Source organism: Micropterus salmoides, unplaced genomic scaffold (genome assembly GCF_014851395.1).
Source record: "Micropterus salmoides isolate LMB-PRFRI ecotype aquatic unplaced genomic scaffold, ASM1485139v1 Ms_hic_scaffold_12, whole genome shotgun sequence".
In the NCBI taxonomy this organism is placed as follows: Eukaryota; Metazoa; Chordata; class Actinopteri; order Centrarchiformes; family Centrarchidae; genus Micropterus; species Micropterus salmoides.
Window position 1 is genome coordinate 3612282 of NW_024040263.1, and position 23496 is coordinate 3635777.

A 23496-nucleotide genomic window follows, 5' to 3' on the forward strand; every position below is an offset into this window, starting at 1 on the left:
CACACACGTTAGAGATGCGATTGGGCCAGCCCAGTGTCAGTATAGAAAATGACCCAACGGGCCACTGTCCATGCTTTATGGGCCGGTCGTTGGCCCATTTTTTAAACAGTTAAAAAATAAATAAACACCTGTTGGCCCACCGGGCATTGCTGGTAGTACTGCATTTCCCTTTTGAATTCCATGAACATTATCCAAAGGCAAAGTGCAGTATCAGCATTTATATGTATTATGTAGGCTTTAGGCATTGAAAATGATCAGCCTAAAAAGGCATAAAATAAAGGCAATACAACTTTTCTATCTATCACACTTCATGCTTCTGTAGTCACTGTTCTGGCTTTGTAGGACAGTATATCATTCAAACACATTTATAGCCCATTCTGTGCATCCAGTAGATCTGTACAGCTCAAACTCTCTCTCTCTCTCAGGGTCCTATAGGTCTCACGGGAGACCTTGGACAACAGGAGAGGCTGGACCCAATGTGAGTGCCTGCTTTTTCGGATCATCTTCCTCTTTTACTTCTTCTGCATCTGTAATTAAAAATATTTTGGCAGTTATGGAACCATCTTGTCCAATGCAATAGCAAACGCAGATCTTTCTGGATTAAACACATTTCCTTGGTTTTTGTCTATGTGACTTGCATTGTATTTAAAAGAACAATTTGCTACGTAACATAACATAGTCAAACAAAGCTATACTTAAGGAAAGTCAAAACATTGAAAATTACATCAAATCAAAGATCAATATGTAGAATCGTACATTAAACATAATTTGGAGCGAAGACAAAATTCCATGCTCATTTAAGAACTGGTACATTTACATCTGGAAATTGAGTAAGAAATGATTAATTATTATAAAATATAATAATAGAATATCAAATAATATTATTTGCATTTCAATTCCCAATGCATAGCAACTTTGAAAAGTGTAGTTAAAAAAGCCTAATGTGTGGGTTGATTTTATATCAGTACCAACTGTATCTCATGAAGGATGTTTTTTTTTTTTGTCAATTGGTCAAACATCATCACATATTGTCTAGTTTGTTTGAATCAGGCCCCTTTGTTATTGCTCTTTCTACATTAAATTATTCCATATTGCCAAAGACAACCTCAGCTTATTTTTGGTGCAGAAGAAGTGTAGTTTTCCTGTGCCCACTATTTTTTTTTGCCACTTCAGGGTGTGGATGGTCTGCCCGGGTCCAAGGAACATGGAGACCTGGGAATCTGTGAGCTCCTACCTTCATACACCATGACATCAGTAATTCATAAAATAAAAGATGCTGTCATCATACAATGCAATGATGGCCTTATAATTAGTTTTTATATTGCTCAGGGACCCCAGGTGCGGCAGGAGAACCTGGACCACCTGGACCTCCTGGGCGAAGGGTTTGTGTGTTTGTTTTTGTGTTAATGTGTCAGTGCCTGCAGGGACCTCTGATGCACTCACTAATTTTCTACCCCATGTGATTAAGTATAGATTAAACATCTTCCTCTGTTAGAATGAGGTTGAAGGTATTTTTCTCAGTGCATTGTCACTGTGGGTTTGTGCATCAGTGCATCTTTATGTCAGAAAGTTTTATCAATGTTATAAAATGATGCTCTTCAGGCCACTTGGGAAAACAAGGGAAGGAAGGAAAGGCAGGCCTGAAAGGAGCGAAGGTGAGAGTTACAAAACAACTGATTAATAACATCTGAATGCTCACAGCTTCTGAAGGTCACCCTATTCTCTGTCTGTTTCAGGGTGCTCCGGTTTGGAGGGTCCCATAGGCAAGACAGGGCCTGTAGTGCCAGGGTCACCTGGGAAACCTGGGCCTCAAGGTTTAAGAGGGATCCCTGGCCTGCAGTAAGTCACAGGGTGAAGAATGAAGCAGTGGAAGTGGAGCATAAAAAGATGGAGGTTAATTTATTTCTGATTCTTTCTCTCAGGGTGAGCAGGGTTTAAATGGACCCCAGGCCAGACAGGACCCCAGGTCCATGGTAAGATGACTCATCAAAAGCAAGCACCATAATGGAGAAATACTATTAGAAATGAAATTATTATTTTATTGATAGTTAGGGACAGTATGATCAGAACACTCAAGTAAAGCAAGTTTTATATGCACTTGCTACACTTCAGCTTTTATTTGACATCATCCTAACTTCATCTTCTCAGGGTCCACCGGGATTACCTGGACTGAAAGGAGACCATGGCAAGAAGGGAGACAAGGTGCGTGCATACTGTACATAAATAAACATTCACTCTGAACTTGACTGACTTGAACTTCAGCTGATTTGTGATATCGCTGCATATCGCAGGGTCATGGTGGTCTAATAGGTCTGATAGGGCCACCAGGAGACATGGGAGAGAAAGGCGACAGAGGACTGCCAGGAAACCAGGGACTACCTGGTCCAAAGGAGATGAGGTGCTGAAAATATACACAAACACATACGCACAAGCCTGGATTACCAATTTGTCGCGGGTTTGCCCTGTGTTAATTGGTTTGTGGGCACTGTCATTATAAGATAAGACAAGATCAAATTTATTGTCCCCGAAGGGAAATTTGTCTTGGGCATCAGTGCGCATGAGGCTGCAGTAAGCAACAGTAACACATTTGGACTTACATTCACTACATCATACAGTCCGCACCATACATTTACGTTACATTGCACATTACATTACAAGTCACAATCACGACCCTGCCCCTGTCAATAATTAATTACAAGGTAAGTAGAACCTAAGTGAAATAAACCAATGAATTATTATATTCAATGCACTTGAGCACATAAAGCAGAAACAATATAACAACACTAAAAGTACATCCACCACAATTCTATATAAAAAAGAAACACTTATATAAGACCTGGTTGATGAAAAAAACATTGTTAGGTGTGTAAATGTATGCTAAATTCAGTACATTGTTCAGTATGTTTTTGGTAAAGGATAAAATACATAAACAGAATTCATTACATTAAGTAAAGCAACACATTCACACTAAATTGGTTTATGAGCCATAATTGCCATGGTAAAAATCAAGGTACTCAAAATATGCATATGGTCAGTAAGTTAATAAATTAAAAGGCATTGGATCGTATTGCTCCAGTTAATTACATGGATCAAAAACAATTAAATAATCAAGTACTTTGCTTACAGTGTTTATTATATATTTAGGCTATAGCTTGATTATAATTGAACCATAGTGAACTATATTTTATTTACAGTACTGTATTACTGTATATGTATTTAATAATACACACCAAAGTAATTACATTTTTACAGTCATTTGAACAATGTCTATGTCACACATACTGTAGTTTCTCATACAGCTCTGATTAGCATGGTTTAGCTAAAATAAAACAGCTGAGACATTGTCAAAACCTTTCAGGTGACACTTTTTAAGGTTGAGTGAGCATGATGGACTTTATTAGTGTAGTAGTAATAATTTGATTTATATAGTGTTCCCACCTGAACATGCACTTTGACACACAGCAAACACCCAAGGTAACTGAATGTTGTCCATCTTTAAAAGGACAAGGCTGGCAATGTATTCCATATTTTTCTAATTGGCATCACATCCCATAAAAAGATCAAAAACAGCAATGAATTTGTAGTAGTTACCTCCAGCAGATCTACTTTTTTCTTAATCTGACAGTTTCATGTCTTTTATGTTAATGTCAGGGTCCGCTTGGTTCACCAGGTCCTCACGGTCCCTTGGCCCCACGGGTCTGTCTGTGAGTATACAAGATAATCCTGACAGTACATGCAAAAACATGAATCACCCTTGTTAGCATTGGGATACTGGGACATTGTTTATTTGTGGTCTTAACTTTTAACTCTTTACCTCTCTCACAGGGTGCTATTGGTTTAAAGGGCTCAAAAGGAAACCAGGTAACTGTGATGCTCACTGTTTCATTGGATTGAATTAGTCACTTTGGAGCCTCATACCTCTCTACTGCCCTAAATTAATCCCTTTGCTCTGTGTGCATTTAGGGTCCAATTGGTCCCAGAGGAGACACTGGGCCTGCAGGACCTCCAGGACCACCAGTGAGTTCTGCTTATAGTTAGTACAACTAACAACCATCAATAAAGTACAAAACTATAAAAACTTCATCCCTGTTTCCAATGCTTCTTCCTCCCCTTTCTCATTATAACTGCCTGCTTTAATCTGCTTTCCTCCCTACCTGTTTCTTTCCCTTTACCATTTTTCTTTCTCTCCTCTCCCCAGGGATTGCCAGCAGCTGGGATTTCCCCTCTGCCAGAGAGGACGGAGAAGGAGAACCCACACCTTGGTGGATGGTGCTACATTTGAAGTGGAAGAGGAGAGGGGATGCGATAGATGGAAGAGAGGAAGAATGGATGCAGGGGGACCAGGCAGAGCAGCACGGTGGGATGAAGGAGAAGGAGGGCCAAGGCATGGAGGAAGTGTTTGCATCTCTGTCCTCTATGAAAGTAGAGGTGGAGGGTCTGCGTAACCCACAAGGGACGTACCACAGCCCCGCCCGCACCTGTAAGGAGCTCTGGCTCCTCCACCCAGATCTCCCCAACGGTACTTTATCAATTTGTGTCTCTGACCTTTTGTTTATCACAGCTGTTTGCCTGCAAGTCTTGACTCATTGTATCGGCCTGTCTTTCTTCCTATAGCTGTCCACGTGTCTGCTTCCTGTGTGATTTTTCTCTGTTTGGTGTTTTTGTTGTTGACACTGGTATTAGCAATGTGTTTTTTGACCCTCTGCCCTCCTCTACCCTTTCCTCTCTCTCCAGGTGAGTACTGGATAGATCCAAACCAGGGTTGCCATAGAGACTCCTTCAAGGGTTTTGTAACTTCACTGCACAGGGAGAGACGTGTCTGTACCCTGACAAGAAGTTCCAGTCGGTTAGTTTTCGTGCACACACACACAGATTTTGAGCATTTGAAAAACTCTCAAAGCTAACCGGAGCCTTTGACAAAAGCTGAATGATTTCTGGGAAAGAGATTAACATTATTTAGTCAATCGGTGTGTTGATTTAGTGAAGCTGAGCTGTACTTGAAGCTGATTGTTTTGTTTGTTTGCTATCAGGTGAAGTTAGCAGCCTGGAAAGGGGAGAAGCCCGGAACCTGGTACAGTAAATTCAGGAAAGGAAAACAGGTATAGTGTCATGGTTTTATTGCTGCTTGTGCATGCCAGTGTACAACAATTTCATGGAAAAGGACTTACAATGTATAGTATAAATAGTTTAATTATAAACACTGTTGCAAATGTAGGACATATGTGGTTGAATGATAATTAGCAGCATTAGTCAGCTATAACACAGAATGGATAGCGGTTGTTTATAGCGCCATGATATTTAATATGAAATTAATTTTTAAGCTTTTTAACCTTCTGTATTATTCTAAACAGACAAGCAATAAATCAGCGTGTAGTATGACCAACCAATATTAGATAGATTAAACATGCACTGTTTTTCTTGTAGGCCAGGCCTGTTTTGGAAATTAGGTGATGCATGAATTATTATTATGAGCAATGGTGGAGAAGAAATATCAAATTATAATAATATGAGAAAGATAATTTGAGAGTCAAGTCATGGCATTAAATAATAAGATATAATATCATCAGGTCGGCCTACCTACAGACCACAAGAAAAACAAAGTTCACCACAGTGTATTATACAGTAAGCGCTCAATACAAAACCCACAGTTCAACCACCAATTAATGAGTCCTTATCTCAGTTCCCATCTCCTAGGAGTCCGTCTTTCTATATCTCAGTAAGCAAACAAAAAAATACTCAGTTGAGGTTCAATTCAGAAGTTGGCCAACGGAAAGAAAACGCCTTTTGTGTTTAATAGACAAGCTTAGTAATTCTCCAACAACACCGGAGCCCCCCCGCAGCCTCTGATGCTGGTAAGCAGCGCACTGGCTGTAAGTAACTCATGACAGACTGGTCCAATTTCGGACATGTGAGTTTGATTTGAAACGCCGTTTCACAGATATTTCCTGAGCTGACTGGTGGCTGTGTGCAGGGATGTGCACAGACTTTTGTTGGGCAGGGGCTCAAGTGAAAAAAACGGCACTTCTCATAATTATTTATGATTTCTTTTTGACAAAACGTTAGTTTCACTAATAATTTGTTATTTTTGACCAGGCAATAAATCCTTTAATTATTTTGGTCTTATTGGATTACATAACACTTTTCGTTATTACTTGGTTGTCTATATCATGTAAAGTTACTGTTTAAGGCAGGACACGTTTTCATATAGTGGTCAATTTTGAGATTTTGGTCTATTATGCTTTTGTCTTCTTTACTCATGGAACAATACATGGAAAGAAAATTTCCAAAATACCACATTTAGATGGAGTTTGTTTTAAGCCTACCTCTCGTCGGTTTGCATTAGTAGATTTCTTCTAAATGAACTAAAACAATCTAATCTGCATATTTAAACATAACATTTCAAGGGGAAAGAGTCTTGATGTAAGTCATTTACTGAGGAAGCTCTGTGGTGACATGCTTTAGTATTTTCTTTATCCCATTCACCTGCAGTGACTTGTCAAATGTGTGCAAATTAGCGCATTTTAATTAGTTAACGCCTAATTTGCATATCAATGTGGCGATCGTGATTACATTATTAGACACGAATTGTACTGTATTCACCTGTTGTGTCTACATTAAGTAGGCTACAGTAACATTAGCCTGTATGACCAACCATGATAAATTGCCTTAGCTTAACTTTAGCTAACTTATTACATTAGAGTCATGCATGTTAGCAAGACTTATACTTGCCTTTTGTCTTTTTGCGAATTAGCTGTAAACTCGAGGCACTGGTAGTTTAGTCTTTTGTTCATCACCACTCACCTCCACACAAGCCAAGAAAAACACTGCTGGGAGAGAAGCTGGAGGGGCTGCCTGTCTGCTGTGCGCTGCTGCGGGGACGCGGAGCGGAGGGAGAGAGAGAGCATCTCCTTTCCTGATATTTAGATTTTTTATTCAGTAAATATATTTATTTGACAGGAAAGCTGTGCACAACAGGAATATATATATATATATATACTCTCTATATAAATTTATTATTTTTTTTAAAAAAGCATCCCAGAAATAAGGGCACTTTCTCTTGAGGAAGAAAAAGGGCAGGTGCTTGAGCCCCTTTGGATGTCTATGTGTGCACGTGCCTGGCTGTGTGTGTGACACAGGCGCCGATCGCCACAATAAGCTTAGCTTACTACATGTGTCTTTCTGTTGTACGTTTTTCCTGTCTGCCAAAGCTGCGGATGACCCAAAGATTTCACCCACCACCACCTTACCTGCAGGTGGTGGGTGCTACTCTCAGTCCTTGTGTAACACTAAATGTCTGTAGTGTCAGCTTCTGTCAAGCTTACGGCCATTGTACAAGAACAAGTCAAGGTACAGCGTAATGTGCGAAGTTGATTATTCCTCTGCAGACTAATTTACGCTCGCGTGTCATGTGACCACTGTGTAATCACAGCCTTTGCGATTAGAAAATCTCTCTATCATATTGCGATAATATTGCAAATGCAATTAATCGTTAAGCCCGAGCGCAAACATGGCCATAAAGTTTCGCAGATGAGTGCAATTTGCATTTTGTTTTGCATCTGTTAAATATTCATCTGTAATTTTTGTAATATTTGCTCTTAAAGTGTACTGAATAATATGATATAATATCATCAGTTAGGCCTACCTACAGACAAACACAGTGTATTATACAGTAAGTGCTCAATACAAAATGCACAGTTCAACCAACAGTTAATGAGTCCTTATCTCAGTTCAAATCTCCTAGGAGTCCATCTCTCATCAAAAACCTCCTTTTCTATATCCCAGTAAGCAACCAAAAAAAATACTAATTTTGAGGATAAGTAGCATAACACAGACATGCTTAATTAACATCTGAGTCAAATAATTATAGAAATGCAGCGACAAGAACAAATGTTTAATTTCAAGAGATCTTATTCTAATTCTAACTATTCTAATTATGTATTAACTCCCATTGCTCTTTCATTTGTTTCTCTCTGCGAGAGTAGTTTTTTATGACTCACTCTGTATGGAGTGTTTTGTCAGAGAGGGATTATTAGTTAGGTGCTTTAAATGTGCTCTCCTCCTTTTGAGTGTGGGCACATGGACAGCTGTTTTTTCTACTCTGCTCTGTGATGTTGTGTTACAGTGCGTAACTACCGGCTCCGCTTCCACACAGCAGTAGGTTTTATGTTGTTTTCCAGTTTCATTCCCTCCTGATGTATATCAGTTATGTTCTGTGCCATCTGTGCACATATGATGTACTGTTAAGTGCTATTGCTTTGCCTGGCTACAATCACAGCTGCCATATTCACTGGAAAATCTGGGTGTGAGACCCCCTTTATAAATGCGCTTCAGTTACCACTGAAATTATTTGAAGACACTAATAATTTCACTCCAACTGTGTGTGGTTATTAGCACTGGTGTTTGTGAATTGGACAATTTTTGCAAATGTTAGCTCATTTGCATAGAAAGCGCCAAATGTATGCATATTATCTCATTTAAATACATGCAAATAACACCGGAGTGCAGGTAGGGTAGTGCTTTGAGAATTGCATTTTTGGTTCTTACTTGTGTGTGATTCTGGTGTTTTCCTTCAGTTTTCCTACTCAGGGTCAGACAGCGTTCCGGTCCACGTGGTCCAGTTGACATTCCTGCAGCTGCTCAGCGCAACAGCCAAGCAAACCTTCACCTACCACTGCCTCAACTCCGCCGCCTGGCTGCACGCCGCCACAATCAGCCACGAACACGCATTGCGCTTCAGAGGCATCAACGGGGAGGAGCTGACACATGAGAACACACATTACATCAGTGCACTGTACGACGGATGTCAGGTGAGTTACACAAATTCAAATTCAGACATTTCAGTGTGAACACATACACCTACATTTGTTTTCTGATTGTTCAATTGTGTTTTTCTGCTTCAGGCTCGCTCGGGGCAAGAGAGGACAGTGTTGGAATTTGACGCTCCGCTGTCTAACACGCTCCCCATCATTGACGTGTCTGTGCCAGATTTTGGGAAAGGAAACCAGAAATTTGGTTTCCAGGTTGGCCCGGTCTGCTACAATGGTTAAACAAGCCGGAGAGAGATTACAACAGGAGTAATTTAATAAGAAAAAGAGCCATGGACACTTTTTAAATGCAGGGAGAAAACTACATTCAAGACTTACTTGGTCCCACATATTTATATATATATATATATTGATTTACCTACAACAGTGTTCCTTCATCTAAACATTCATTCTTTTATGCATTCATTCACTCAGACTCTACAATTCTTACCATCTCATACATTCTCTCAACTGACTCAAGAGCAGTGCATAAATGTATTGACTGTCCTCAGTTAAACACATTTTTTCCTTCCTCTTTGGAGGAGTAAATGGTGCTGTCACAGTTTCATCCATGTCTGTTCATACATTTATTGATGTATGCACTCAATTCCCATCTATAAATAATCATACACAAGTCCCCAAACATAAGAATCAGTGAATCCTCTTCAAAAATACAAAAACACCATGTTTCAGCAACATTCATCCACCGTATTGTTCTGTGTTATCTTCAAACCTCAATTTGTTTTTGTTGTTGTTGCCATTTTGTTGTTATAATTATGTGATGTATATTGGAGTGTAAGTCATCACGGTGCTATTATGTGGCTCCTTGCGGAGTACATTTTCTTTGTAAAAGGGAACTGGGGCAGTGCATTTTTTTATATTGTGAAGCCATGTTTTATATTTTTTCAAGATAACAAACATGATTGCCTCAAGGTCTTTCTATGCATAGTTGTGTGGGGAAGTGACTGAGTAACATATTTTAATAAAAGTACATAATGTACATTTAAGTTAATGTGATGAGATTGAGTTTTATTGAATGCATTTGTTAAGCAAAGCCAAAAGCATAAAGGTCTTAGGAGCAGAGAGACACATGTACTTCTGCTTTTCAACCAGGTATTCCCTTCAGTATGCTCTATTCAGGTCTCCCCAATATTCATACTGCACATTTCTTACAATGGTTACAGGGTGTTTCATGACAGCATACAGTTAAATGAATGTTAATTAAAAGCAATTTTTTGTGATGGTAATGTCGGTCAGTTCACACTTTGACTGAGTGAACTTTAACTGAAATATCTCAACTATTGGAAGGATTGCCATCAGATTTGGTGCAGATATTGTTGGTCCCCAGAGGACGAAGTATACTGATAAAGGGCATCCCCTTTTCCTTTAGCATCAAAATGAGGGTGACATTTTTGTAATTTAGTTGAATGTCTCAACAACTGCTGTGTTTATTGTCATTAACTCACCGTGTTCATGGTGCAGATACAACTAATGAAATTGCTAGTTACCAAATGTTAGCATGGTGACATGCTAATCTAAGATGCCTAACATGGTAAACAACCTAGCATGTTAGCATCATCATTGTCAGCATTTAGCTTAAAGCACATGTTTTCCCAAGTATAGCCTCACAAAGTCACTGCTGCTGTACAATTGTCTTGTTAAATACGCATTTGATTTATTGTCTCTACTACTGTAACATTTTTAAGATGTTATGGGGTGCATGATGACCACATATAATGCATTAAAGCAATTTTTAAAAGTAATGTATCAAAAGTAGAGTGATATGACAATACACCAAATGGTCGCTTAAGTAGCCTACCCTTATCCTGAAAGGTCAGAAAAATAGGTTGATCCATTTAATCCCTTGTCACTAATCAGTGAAATCTCGATGTATATTCTTTAAAAAGCAGGAAGCTGGAAGCCAGTGGAGGAATGATAAAATGTATGTAATGTGCTCTGAGTTCTAGTTAAAAGCCCAGCAACTGCATCTTGAATCAGCTCCAAAGTGCCTTAGTAAGTGCAGAATATGGGGAATTTAAATTTTCACAGCAGCACACTCAAAATATTTCAAACATGGCATGAAGCCATGCTTTTCATTAATTTCCACTATGAAATGGAATTGTATTTTAGATGTGTGTATGTGTGTGTGTGTGTGTGTGTAAAGTGTGATAGTAATCTATTCATTATGCGCTGCAGTTTGAGCATACACCATGCTGCTTTTTGTTGACCCTTATCTCTCCCTGCTCTTCTGTCTATCCTGACACTTCCAATGAGGCTGAAACTTTAATGAGATGAAGCCGATCAACACACCTCGTCCAGAGTCTATTTCATTGATGAAATTTAGATGGAGTGACATGAAAGTCAGCTACATCGTGTTCTCTCTTTTTTATTATTATTATTTAGCATTATGAAAAAACTCAAAATAAAAACGTGGAAATCTTAATATTTGTCCCCTTTGAGCTACCCAACTTGTCAGAACGACATTGGTCTGACACTGTTTAATATTTTATTCCTTTTCAGTTGTAGTGAAGTGTACTGAAGATAGATTTCAATGTCCACAGAGATAATGTGAAAGCCAAGATAAAGGTAAGAAAAAGTTGAGTTCTTCATTTCTTTTAAGCCACAATAAGGTTCAAAATCATTTAAAACATTACAATGAGTTATCTGTGCAGTAAAAACCACAGAATTCTTTAAAACAATATCACAAAAATCATATCATCACCAAATAAAACCACGAAAAATTACATTAAATATACATACAATGAATTAATTGTGTGTATATATATATAAATTAATTAATTAATTGTCTGGCTGATAATGAAGGCTACAACTTAAACAAAGGGCAGTTGATGATGGGCTTTACAGCTGATAAAATATGAGGTAATGACGAGTCTAGGCAATGTAGAACTGAGCTTAAAGGTGGGTCTAAACTTAAAACCTTTTAATTTGTGTAACAATGTGTCCTTTATTCTGGTAATCTAAGAATAGCAAATTTGTCTTTGTATTATATTTTTTGTCCATTCAATAGTTTCATTTTGTGATGTCTAGCAATTGAGCAGTGCATTCAAGGGGGCGCTAGCATGACAGACTTTTAGTCTTGTTTTCTCACGCTTTTTCCTTGGAAAGATCAAATTATGGTCGCTAACCAATACTTCAAAAACATTTGCTAAGAAAGCTAAACATGGGAACAAGGAAAGAGTACGAGCAGGAGCAACTGCACACTCATGCACAAAAGATATATATATAGCCTATATTTACAGTATCTCACAAAAGTGAGTACAACCCTCACATTTGTGTAATTTCTTTGTAAATAAATGACACTTTGATACAATGTAAAGTAGTGAGTGTACAGCATGGATGACAGTGTAAATTTGCTGTCCCCTAAAAATAACATATCACACAGCCATTAATGTCTAAACCGCTGCCAATAAAAGTGAGTACACCCCTGGAAATGTCCAAATTGGGCCCATCCATCCATCCATCCATCCATCCATCCATCCATCCATCGTCAACCGCTTATCCTGTGTACAGGGTCGCGAGGGGCTGGAGCCAATCCCTGCTAACATCGGGCGAAAGGCGGGGTACACCCTGGACAGGTCGCCAGTCCATCGCAGCAAATTGGGTCCAAAGTGTCAATATTTTGTGTGGCCACCATTGTTTTCCAGAGCTTCACAGGTTGCCTCTGGAGTCCTCTTCCACTTCTCCATGACGACATCATGGAGCTGGTGGATGTTAGAGACCTTGCGCTCCTCCACCTTCCGTTTGAGGATGACCACAGGTGCTCATTAGGGTTTAGGTCTGGAGACATGCTTGGCCAGTCCATCACCTTTACCCTTATTTAGCAAGGCAGTGGTCGACTTGGAGGTGTGTTTGGGGTCGTTATCATGTTGGAATACTGCCCTGCAGCACAGTCTCCGAAGGGAGGGGATCATACTCTGCATTACTATGTCACAGTACATGTTGGCATTCATGGTTCCCTCAATGAACTGTAGCTCACTGAGGCTCACATCAAACATCTCTGCAAGACCTCCTTCTTCCACCTCAGGAACATCGCCAAACTCCGTCCCACACTCACCACTGTGGATACTTTTAAACGTGGCTTTAAAACCCACCTTTTTAGGAGAGCTTTTGATTGAACTCTTGCCTTTTTGTTTATTTTATTTTATTTTTTATTATTTTTATTTTCATGCTCTCCATGTGTTTTTATTTTTAGCTCTTACCTGTTTTATCATGTAGCACTTTGGGATTTGCGTAAATGTAAAGTGCATTACAAATTAAATGTATTATTATTATTATTATTACTCCCACTACCATGTTTGACTGTACACCATCTGAACCAAATAAGTTTATCTTGGTCTCATCAGACCACAGGACACGGTTCCAGTAATCCATGTCCTAAGTATGCTTGTCTTGAACAAACTGTTTGCAGGGTTTCTTGTGCATAATGTTTGAAGAGGCTTCCTTCTGTGACGACAGCCATGCAGACCAATTTGATGCAGTGTGTGGTGTATGGTCTGAGCTCTGACAGCCTGACCCCCCCACCCCTTCAACCTCTGCTGCAATGCTGACAGCATTCATACGTATATTTCCCAAAGACAACCTCGGGATATGCTGCTGAGCATGTGCACTCAATTTCTTTGGTCGACCATGGCAAGGCCTTTTCTGAGTGGAACCTGTCCTGTTGACAAGCTGTATGGTCTTGGCCACCGTGCTGCAGCTCAGTTTCAGGGTCTTGGCAATCTTCTTATAGCCTAGGCCATCTTTATGTACAGCAACCATTCTTTTTTTCAGATCCTCATAGAGTTCTTTGCCATGAGCCATGTTGATCTTCCAGTGACCAGTATGAGGGAGTGTGAGAGCGATGACACCAAATTTAACACACCTTCTCCACATTCACACCTGTGACCTTGTAATACTAACAAGTCACATGATGCCAGGGAGGGAAAATTACTAAGTGGGCCCAATTGGGACATTTTCACTTAAGCTCCTTTTCCACTGCATGGTACCAGCTCGATTCGCCTCAACTTGCCGCGCCTTTGTTATGGTTTTCCATTGTGGAAAGGTTGTACTTGTACCTGCTGTCCGGTACTTTTTTTTGTATCACCTCCATCGAGGTTCCGAGCGAGCTGAGGCGATTCTAAAATGTGACGTGAAAACACATCAGACTACTGATTGGTCAGAGAGAATCGTCACTATTCACTGCATCATCATTGTGCGCGCCAGACAGAGGCCAGGAGCAGAAAGTTTTATTTTTATTTTATTTATTTATTTATTTGAAAAGGGACAATGTACACTGATCAACATTCAAAGCAAATGTTAGCGTAACCGAGTTAGCCACAGGCTAGTTTTCATCGGCAGTCCCCTTGCCAGATGTTATCAGGCATCCTAAAATAGTAAACTGTTATAATACAATAAAATACATTATACAATTGACAAAAGGTAAAAAAAAATTACACAGTGTTAAAAATCACAAATAACTGAGTAAACAAGATGAGCAGATCAAATCTAAAAATAGATGATATAGTTATTGTTGGTGGATGGGACCAGCGTCAGTGTTGACAATGTTGATTTTCAATAAGCCATTTCTTATCATTACTCTGAAATGAGTAATAGGATGGAGACTAAACTAATTGATGGTGGTATCAATGGAGTTCCATTGATGTGACGCTGTAAATGAAAAGACGGCATGGCTGAATACAGTTTTTTGAGTGGGATTGTGCAGTCCCTCCTAGCTGCACCTCTAGTAACTGTTTGCAGTTGATTTAAAGTTGATAAGGCCAGACAAAGGAGGAGGAGCTAAACTGTGCAAGATCTTATAAACTAAGCAGATGTTTCTGTATTTTATGAGGTTTGCCCAACTAAGCAGTTTATACTTCTTTAGAATATGGCAATGATGGTAACGAAATGGCCTATTGTCTAGAGTGCTTGTTTGTATAATGATTTCAGTGGTTTTAAGGCTGTAGAGTGTGAGTTGGACCAACTTATCAGACAGTAGGTGATGTGGGAGAGAACCAATGAGTGGAAATATGACTTAGCTGCCTCAGTTGATAGAAGGTTTCTGATATACCTGAAATTAGCCAAACTGAACTTTACCTTATTACAGACCTTCTTTATGTGGGTTTTGAAGGCAAGGTTTGAGTCTAAGTGTAGTCCTAAGTACTTGTATTCTGAGACAACTTTTAGTCTGTGTTCTGAAATGAAAATGTCTTGCTCTGCGTCTATGGAACCTTTGGAAAGAAACATACAAACTGTTTTTGGAACATTCAGTTGCAAACAACAGTGATTAAGCCAGGATGTGACCTTCACTAATGCATCTGTTATTCTGATTGCAACCTCTTCAGCAGTCTTACCATGAGTAAAAATAACTGTATCATTAGCATACATTAAAATATCACAATTTCCACAAACAGAAAGTAAATCATTAATGTATATGCTAAAAAGGGTTGGACCAAGTATGGAGCCCTGTGGGACCCCGGTTGAAAGACATAGGGGGTTTGATTTATAGTTACCAATTTTGACATGTTGAGAGCGGAATGAGAGATAAGATTTGACAAGATTGACCAAATCTATATTTTACAATTTTTATACGTTATTTCATCACTAAATCCACTTCTGAGAAGTTTTGAAGTGAGAAATCAACTGTGTAGATTTCAGATATTGGCAGATTTACAAAAAGTGATGGCGGAACAAAAATGTGCTTGAAGAGCTCCGTAGGTCAGTAGCCTATTATGTAGCTGCAGTACAGGAGGCTGCAGTTTCAGAACCCCCGCAATCCTGGGACCACAGTTCTAGGATCGTAGTTCTTTTGTGACAGCGCCATCTAGTGGAGTGGTGGTGGTAATGCACAGCAACACGAAGGAGGTTAACCGTGTCTGCCAGCATGTCGGCTGTGAGCTCTGGTCCTTGGATTGCGGTCCTGAAACTGCAGCTTCCGGTACATACTACTCCCACAAGTGGCTGCGGGGGAAGCCTGTGCCACTCAAGGGGGTAAGCCACAGCTGAAACAGTGAAGCCGACCAAAGCCTGCATGGATGGTTCCATGTAAGCCCAAAAATGACGTCAAAACCCTGTGACATCCCGTCGCACATGAGAGATGTAACCGTATTGCTTAGATTATAAACTCTCAGTGAATTTAAAACAACTATTCGGCCATCAGTAAGCTACTTTGGTTTTTGGCAGGAGAGCCTTGTAGGTGGGCTTATTAAACAGTGACGATCCGAGTCAGACAAAGACACTGAACCATGAAACTTTTTGTTGGTGCCAGAATTACCGTGTTTCTGACGTTGTTTTATGTCATTAAACCACGGTTATGCTGTGCGATCATGCGCAGGAGGCGCTGGTGCCAACAGGAAGTAGCCCTGTAGTAGTATTTTGTTGGTCCATAACTGGCTTCGCTGCTCTCCAGTCAAATCAGCTTCGTCCAGTAATATACTGTCTATGGCGCCAACCCGCAGGAGGAGCTTGCGAGGCCGGCCAGCCGCCCGCTCACAGAGCCCTCTGGTCCCACTGTTACACAGACCGCTGCAGCAACAACGGCAGAGGAAAACACAGCTGGAAGGTTTTCATACCGCTTATCTGTCTTTACATTCTGAGTAATGTTGAAACGTTTTAACTTAAATCAAGAGACAGCTGTATGTGGGTCGCTGATGTGTGTGTCACACGTTAAGTTGCGGCAGTTGTGTGTAGCGTTGCTATGACGATCAGCTACATTGAGGGGCACTGGGTCTAGTCGAGTTGTGCTAGTACTGGTAATGGAAAAGTGGTGTACTCACTTTTGTTGCCAGCGGTTTAGACATTAATGGCTGTTTGATGTGTTATTTTGAGGGGACAGCAAATTTACACTGTTATACAAGCTGTACACTCACTACTTTACATCGTAGCAAAGAGTCATTTCTTCAGTGTTGTCACATGAAAAGATATAATCAAATATAAATGTGAGGGGTGTACTCACTTTGGTGAGATACTGTAGGTGTGGCACAACACTGGGCTCTAAACAAAGGTAAAGTTTTTCAAATGCATTATTTCTACACTAGTTCTCTAGCGTGATGAGACCAAAACCAACAGTGCTATCTCAGCTTTTTTCATGTAGCATATCTCAAACATTTTTAAAGTGCAACGTACAAGTGAACCCACAGACCCGTTAACAAACTGTAATTCACTGCCTGTGTTGATGTAACAGATAATTTTCTCCAACTCCTCCTTCTCTACTCCCCCTATTTCACCTTCTCAGCGAAAGTTGTCCTCCCCACTCGGCTCCTGAGTGGCTCTTCTCAGCATGCAGCCAACACCAGGACTGTGTTCTTCCTCTGACAGAGGGGATTCAGTCTTAGCAACAACAGTATTTCACAATCCCGAGGCTAACTAAGGGAGGTGTGCAGTCCCCAGTGGTACCTGAATTTGGAGTCTATGCAGGGTCACAACATGTGTTATGTTTTTCATGCCTGCAGTGAGCCAAACCTGGGTCAAGACTCTGGAGATCTGAAGGAGAGCAAAGAATGGTGATGTGTCCACCTGAAGCATTTTGGGTCCTGCAGCTCCTGTTTACTCTCTGCTCATGTAAGGTAAGATGACACTGTGCCCTCACCTCCAACTCCAAATAAACTCTGTGGTGGAAAATGGAGAGTGTTAGTTAAATTATTGCAGTTTTCCAACTTCACATCAGATGCCCAGGGATAAATGGATGGAGACGAATTTATAATTGTGTCCTAAAGACTTCTCTTTTTTGTCAGATGACAATTTTTAACTGTGAATAATTGTGGTGTACTTCAAAGCACAGAAGAAGTTAAGTTCAGGGTAACACACACTTTGGTGTATTAAAGTGTAGCACTTTTCGTTTTGGCTCTTTCCATATTTAAAGCATGCATTTGTTGGCATGGGAAATATATTTATATCTCCCAAAACACACGTCTTGTTGAAAAATTCCATTTGCTTTCACCCTAGATCTTTCTGAGCCTTTTCTACACTGTGTCCAAAGAAATGAAATGTTTCATGGATCGACAGCATAAAAAGGACTAGATAAATATAGTATTTGCTGCAAGAGGAGGTCTTGCCAGTATCTTCAGAGTCTTCCTTCCAGCTTCTGCTAAAATCATATTATTATGAATTTAGTTTAGGGCATTTTGTATTCCTATCTGTTATTGTGGGTTTTTAATGTGCCTTCTTTTCACTCATTGTTTTGGTTTCAGTGTTTTTTATCAGTAGTTCTGTGACGTATTTTGCCACTTTGCTTTGCTTTTTTTGTTATATAAAAGCATATTATATATTATATAGCATATTATATATTATATATATATATATATATGTATACATATATATATATATACATATATATATATATATACACACACACACACATATATATATATTTCCTAGAAATGCGAAGAGGGAGCTACCTGAGTCAGTGACCATAAATATCCTGAAGGTGTGTCATACTGCTCAGTTGCCATGTCAGCTCCATTGTGTCCCTGCATCTCCCGATGACTGTGTTACCCCTAAGTGCTGCTGATTGAAATATTCATGTTAGTTCAGCATATTCACTGAATGGCGTTTTATGTATAACCCATGTGTACCCTGGGATTCTTTACTGAGACAAGAAACCATTAGCATGTAACCGCTGATGAGAAGGCATAATAAAACATTTAGTGTTAGTTATTTAAATTGTCAACACATAATCGCTCCAGGCGCCAACCACAGAACAGCCATGTTCATTTGTAGTTATCTTGTTATAGTACGCATCACATATCAGCTGTTAGCACTTATCTTCTGTCGAGGTTCTTGGATACCTCTGGCCTAATTTTATGTGAAATGCTTATAAACATGATTTTTTATATTTATGTTTGGTGTCTGTAGCTGTAAAACATGGTTAAATACAATTGATTTGCATGCAGCACTACCTCTCTGAAGATCCCAAATAAGTCTAGTCTAGAACATATGAAATATGTTAACATTATTTCATTATTTGGTGAATTAACAGCGCTTTATGGTAATTTCTGTATTGTCACTTTCATCAAAAGTGCAAGATACCACTTCAAGACTTAACTACAAATTTGGTTTTAATAAGGTCAGGACAATATATTCAAAGGAATTCAAGGACATTGGTTGAGTTATTATTATTATTATTTTTACAGACAACAATGAGAAAGTACAACCAATGTCAGCAAAACATCATGAGTAGACACAGCGCAGCCACAACCAGCCTAAAATATGATCCACTTTCACCAAAATTCAAATGAGGTAAAACTCCCCTCCAAAATCCTGAGAGATGGATAGACACACATATACAATAGATGTGTGTACAGAACAGACCAACACATCATCATTATCATGACATATGAGAAAAGACAAGAAACATTTCCACAAGACTATTTGTGTGTGTGAAATGTGTTTACTCTTTTTTTTTTATTTGTAGCGTCCTGTTAATGGACACTATTTTCCCACAAAGCAATGCACAAAGGAAATGGGAGTGTTGGTCAGAGCTGGAAAAAAATAAAATAAAATGTCGATGGTAGTAAAACAGCTTTGTGACAGAAAGCTCCTTGGAAAAAAGCATTTTGCTTGCAATTTTATGCTGTGTGCAAATCCTGTGTTATTTCCTGATGAGTATAAAACATTTATCCTAAGTAGCCTACTCAAATGTAATATAATAATTACTAACAGCAAAAACAGTATACTAAGACAATTAGTGCATAATATATACTGTACACCCTCATTACTGTATGTAGGATGGAATTGGCAATGAGTTTCTTTTCATCTGCAGTCCCTGAGCAGGTCTACACAAATACTACAAAATAAAGAAGTGACACATTGGCTGCTGTTATTTTCGGGGTTTGTTGCTACCATGGAAATGCTGCAGACACAGATCAAATCAAACATCTTCTGAACATCTTGTACTTCCTCTCAGTTTTGATCAAATCTAGTGTGAGACAGCTTGAACAAGAGTTTATGGTGGGAAGCACTGCTGGCCACACGGTGGCAGTATTGCATCAGTTTGCAATGCATGTGAAAACACAAATATGCACACTCAAACCCACACAGAGCAGGGACAGGTCACTCCAGAGCTTTCATGTAGGCGTTTGCATTTAATCAATATAAAGGAAAGTGGGGAGAATGGACAGGGAGGAAAATAAATCAGTGAATAAAGATGAAAAGTTAGTAGAAAGAGAAAAAAGGAGATAAGGAGCATGGGTGGGAAAATAGACAACACAGGTGAGAAAACAGGATAAATGTCTAGTGGGATTTTGTTATATTAGCCTATTTCGTATTTTATGTTATCCACTTGATCTTTTATGCAAATATTGTTATTATTACACGAGAATGTGCTCATTTAATGAATGATCTGAGAGAATAGGTGAGAGCGTGAGCGAGGCGGAGAGATGGTGGAGTGTGTCTGAGAGAGAGAGATGGAGGGAGGGTGGAGGAAGGCAGAGACAGAGAGTTAGTGGATAAATGAGAAAGCAGCGCTGGCTCAGCCACAGTGTCTTACTGCCAGGCGAAGGAAGGAGTCTAGGAAACACACGCACGGCTCAGAGGGACCTAACCAGCTGTTTCCAGGAGCATCTCCTGTAGCCTGAGCCCAACATTGGTTGTTTGGACTTGATGTGTCTTCAAATGGAAGCATCTAGAGGGGTTTGTGCTCCAGGATTTATTCTGTAACCTGTGGCAGTGTAGGAGCCCAGACTTCAGCAGTGGGACGATCCCGGCTGTGGTTTTATCACAAAACACTTTGGACTTTGGATTCTAGAGCTGAAATCTCACTCTCGAACATTTTACCTGTAGCATCATGTTTTGTACCTGCTGTTTTTAGCATGACTGCTGTCAACAGTTTGGACTGTGTGTGAGAGCCAGTCAGAGTTTCTGTGTGTGTGTGTGTGGGGGGGTGTGTGTGTGGTGTGTGAATGTGTGTGCGTCAGGATGAGTGTTCCCATGTTGAAGATTGGCGCGGTGCTCAGCACCATGGCTATGGTAACTAACTGGATGTCCCAGACTCTGCCGTCCCTGGTCGGACTCAATGGAACCATCATCTCGTCTCCTGAGGGCACACATGAGCGAATCGTCAGTGTACGTATTCTGTTAAAACACACACAGAGTTCATTTTCCAAAATAACTGTTTTTTTATCACCAGAAGTGCATCCCTCACATTCTCTAGAATTTCAGTTTTAACAGTACAGAAGATTTTACCACCTTGTGTTCTTTCAGTGTACACTCACAGGTCAACTGTTCTGTACTCATCAACACACACTCTCTGTACAAATACTTGCGTAACCTTTTTATGACTTTTTTTGCATTCGGTCAGAGAAATTGCTGCTTTTAAATTACAGCCAAACACTATCTAGAATAACAGGGGGGAAGGAGTCGAGATAAACACATTCCTGAACATTTAGGCTGCATGCAGCAGATATTTGATTTGTTCATTGGTGCAGAAAATAGAGCAAAGAAGGAAAAGAATGAAAATTGAAAAGGAACAGATTTAGAACAAAATTTTAAAATAGAGCGCAGCGTGTTGCAAAGAATAAATAGCAGTAATAAATAAATAAATATCTGTTGATATGAGTCATAAAGAACACATGTACAGTACATACCCACTGCTACACACACACACACTCACACACACACACTGCACACAGAGGGGTGATAGGATTGCTCTCTCTATGACTTCTTGGGATGATATTTCTCCTGGGGAAGGCTGACTCACCCTTGGGACAGCCAGCAATTTGTTGCCCTAGCAACACCCTGGCAACCCCAGACATGTAGATGCTGGAGCACTGCACATACAGGTCTCTTAACTCTGTATATATGCTGTGTGTGTGTGTGTGTGTGTGTGTGTGTGCTTGGGCTTTGCATGATTTAGCTTTCTGGCTAGAGAGGCACCTCACAGCTGCTATTTGGCAGTACTTTGCAAGTTCAGCAAAGTGCATGCAGTCTCATGCAAGTAGACGCCTACGTACAAACACACACACACACACACACACACACACACACACACACACACACACACACAGTGGCTGAGAACAGATGGAGATATTGAAGGTGCAGTGTTGCTACTTCATGCTACTTCAGGAGATGCTAGACAGAAAATCTCACAAGCTGTAATGTTACTGTAAATCATTTAACAACATGTGAATATCATTTTGAGTGAGATTAATGGTTCACAATCTTCTTGTCTGACATGCCACAAACCTGTCAGAGGAGCTCAAGTAGCCTACTCCTTTGTTGACTTGTTATTCAGTACTATTAATTATGTAAAAGGAGAATTTCAGACATTGTTGCAACATTTTTTTAAACAACTAAACTGTAAGTGTTTAGATTGGTTTGGTCGAGTTTATCTGTTACTTTTAGCTACCTATGTCAACCATTTATCCATTTTTAGCAAACTGTTCAGACTTGCTTACTAGTTTTCCTGGTCTCTCATTTGCAATATGTAGGGATCAGGTTTTAAAGCTGACTCAAAATCTATTTTTTTCAAATTAGTTCTTTCAACGTATTCCATCTGGCTGTTACACTTTTTTGAGTATTGTATTTTCCATAATACTTCTGCCTCTGCCTCTCTCTGTTCAATTCTTGCAGGAATTTAGCTCTGTTAGCTTTCTACTCTCTCTCTCTATATATTTGCACTGATCACTATCAGCTAAGCTGCCTGAGTAGATTTTTATCATTTCTCCCTCGTGTGAATTGAGCCCTTAGGTACTGTATGTCCTCCTCTGTTTAATTACATTGAGCACGATGCCTATATTCTCATCCCATCCACGTCCTGCTGTTTTAAACCACCCCTACCCCTGTCAGCTTCATGGTAAATGGGACTTCAAGGTTACCACACAAAACCCAGCTGATTGATTTATCAGATGTTTCCCTCCAGGCATCCACCTCCCCTTCCCGTACCTCCTCTCGCGCTCCCATCCTTCCAGCCACCTCCTCTGTCGTTATTCTTGTTCAGGGTTTGTAGGGCAGCTTCTTAGCAAGATTACTGTGGCAGACTTGTGTCTGTCAGATTGAGCTCAGACATGCTTTTACATTGTTCTAAAATGTTAACTAAGTAGGTCAAACTGAAGACCTGATTAAATCTCACCAAAATGAGCTCACGATTTGTACATGTGCTCGCATTTAATGTATTGTGACTTGGGTTTGAAACATAGGCCGCAGGGAACATCATCTCAGCACTACCTAATGAGGTCCCAAATATTAAATTTAAAAAAGAAAAACAAATTGCTTTGTATTTTAGAACTATTAATAAATATGTGTGTCTTACTGTGTGCCGCAGCCTTGAAATTCACATCAACAAATGCATGTTGTTCTCATTTTAAAATGTGCATGACTCTTTATGGTGCAAAAGATTTAAGAAATTAATTTATTCTATGGAAGTTAACCATTTCAATCTTGGAAAAAACTGAATAGCTAATTGTGAAATTGGACCACTATGGAATGCCTGGTTGTTGTAACGGCTGTTATGGTTGTTAATCACCTGAAGCTAAGTCTGAACAACTGCCGTTGGCAATTGTCCCATGAGGCCAAATGTGAGCATTTGTTTAATCTCCTGGGAAATGATGAAAGGACTTGGTGGTGTATAAGTGGTGTTACAGATGTAACTGAACTGAAGAATCATCTTGGATGACAGTGAAATCTCTTCAAGTATCTTCAACCAAGTCTCTGTTTGACAAATGTCTGGCTCGTTAGCAGCTAAATGCTCCACTGTGTTCAC

The 23496-nt window shown here is 39.7% G+C and overlaps 2 protein-coding genes and 1 long non-coding RNA gene across 4 annotated transcripts in view; all 3 read left to right on the forward strand.

Annotated features, from left to right (window-relative positions):
• Positions 1 to 9821, forward strand: part of LOC119898869 (collagen alpha-1(XI) chain-like) — a 48469-nt gene extending 38648 nt beyond the window's left edge. Inside the window, 16 exon segments of the mRNA XM_038713156.1 lie at positions 426 to 478; positions 1174 to 1222; positions 1330 to 1382; positions 1737 to 1839; positions 1923 to 1973; positions 2149 to 2202; positions 2292 to 2398; positions 3652 to 3704; positions 3826 to 3861; positions 3964 to 4017; positions 4199 to 4519; positions 4735 to 4782; positions 4785 to 4846; positions 5031 to 5099; positions 8574 to 8807; positions 8901 to 9821. Coding sequence (XP_038569084.1) covers positions 426 to 478; positions 1174 to 1222; positions 1330 to 1382; positions 1737 to 1839; positions 1923 to 1973; positions 2149 to 2202; positions 2292 to 2398; positions 3652 to 3704; positions 3826 to 3861; positions 3964 to 4017; positions 4199 to 4519; positions 4735 to 4782; positions 4785 to 4846; positions 5031 to 5099; positions 8574 to 8807; positions 8901 to 9047 — 1494 coding nt within the window. The 3' untranslated portion in view covers positions 9048 to 9821.
• LOC119898700 lies at positions 3664 to 4234 on the forward strand. Its single transcript, XR_005443619.1, has 4 exons — positions 3664 to 3704; positions 3826 to 3861; positions 3964 to 4017; positions 4199 to 4234. It is a non-coding gene; the product is annotated as an uncharacterized LOC119898700 (long non-coding RNA).
• Positions 9822 to 17200: 7379 nt separating the features above from the next.
• The window catches only part of LOC119898702 (noelin-2-like), a 31648-nt gene continuing 25352 nt past the window's right edge, over positions 17201 to 23496 (forward strand). Inside the window, exon 1 of one of the 2 annotated variants that reach the window (XM_038712898.1) lies at positions 17201 to 17365. In XM_038712898.1, coding sequence (XP_038568826.1) covers positions 17300 to 17365 — 66 coding nt within the window. In that variant the 5' untranslated portion in view covers positions 17201 to 17299. Of the gene's footprint in view, positions 17366 to 20266; positions 20862 to 23496 lie in introns of those variants that run through there. The other variant, XM_038712897.1, reaches the window with a different exon arrangement.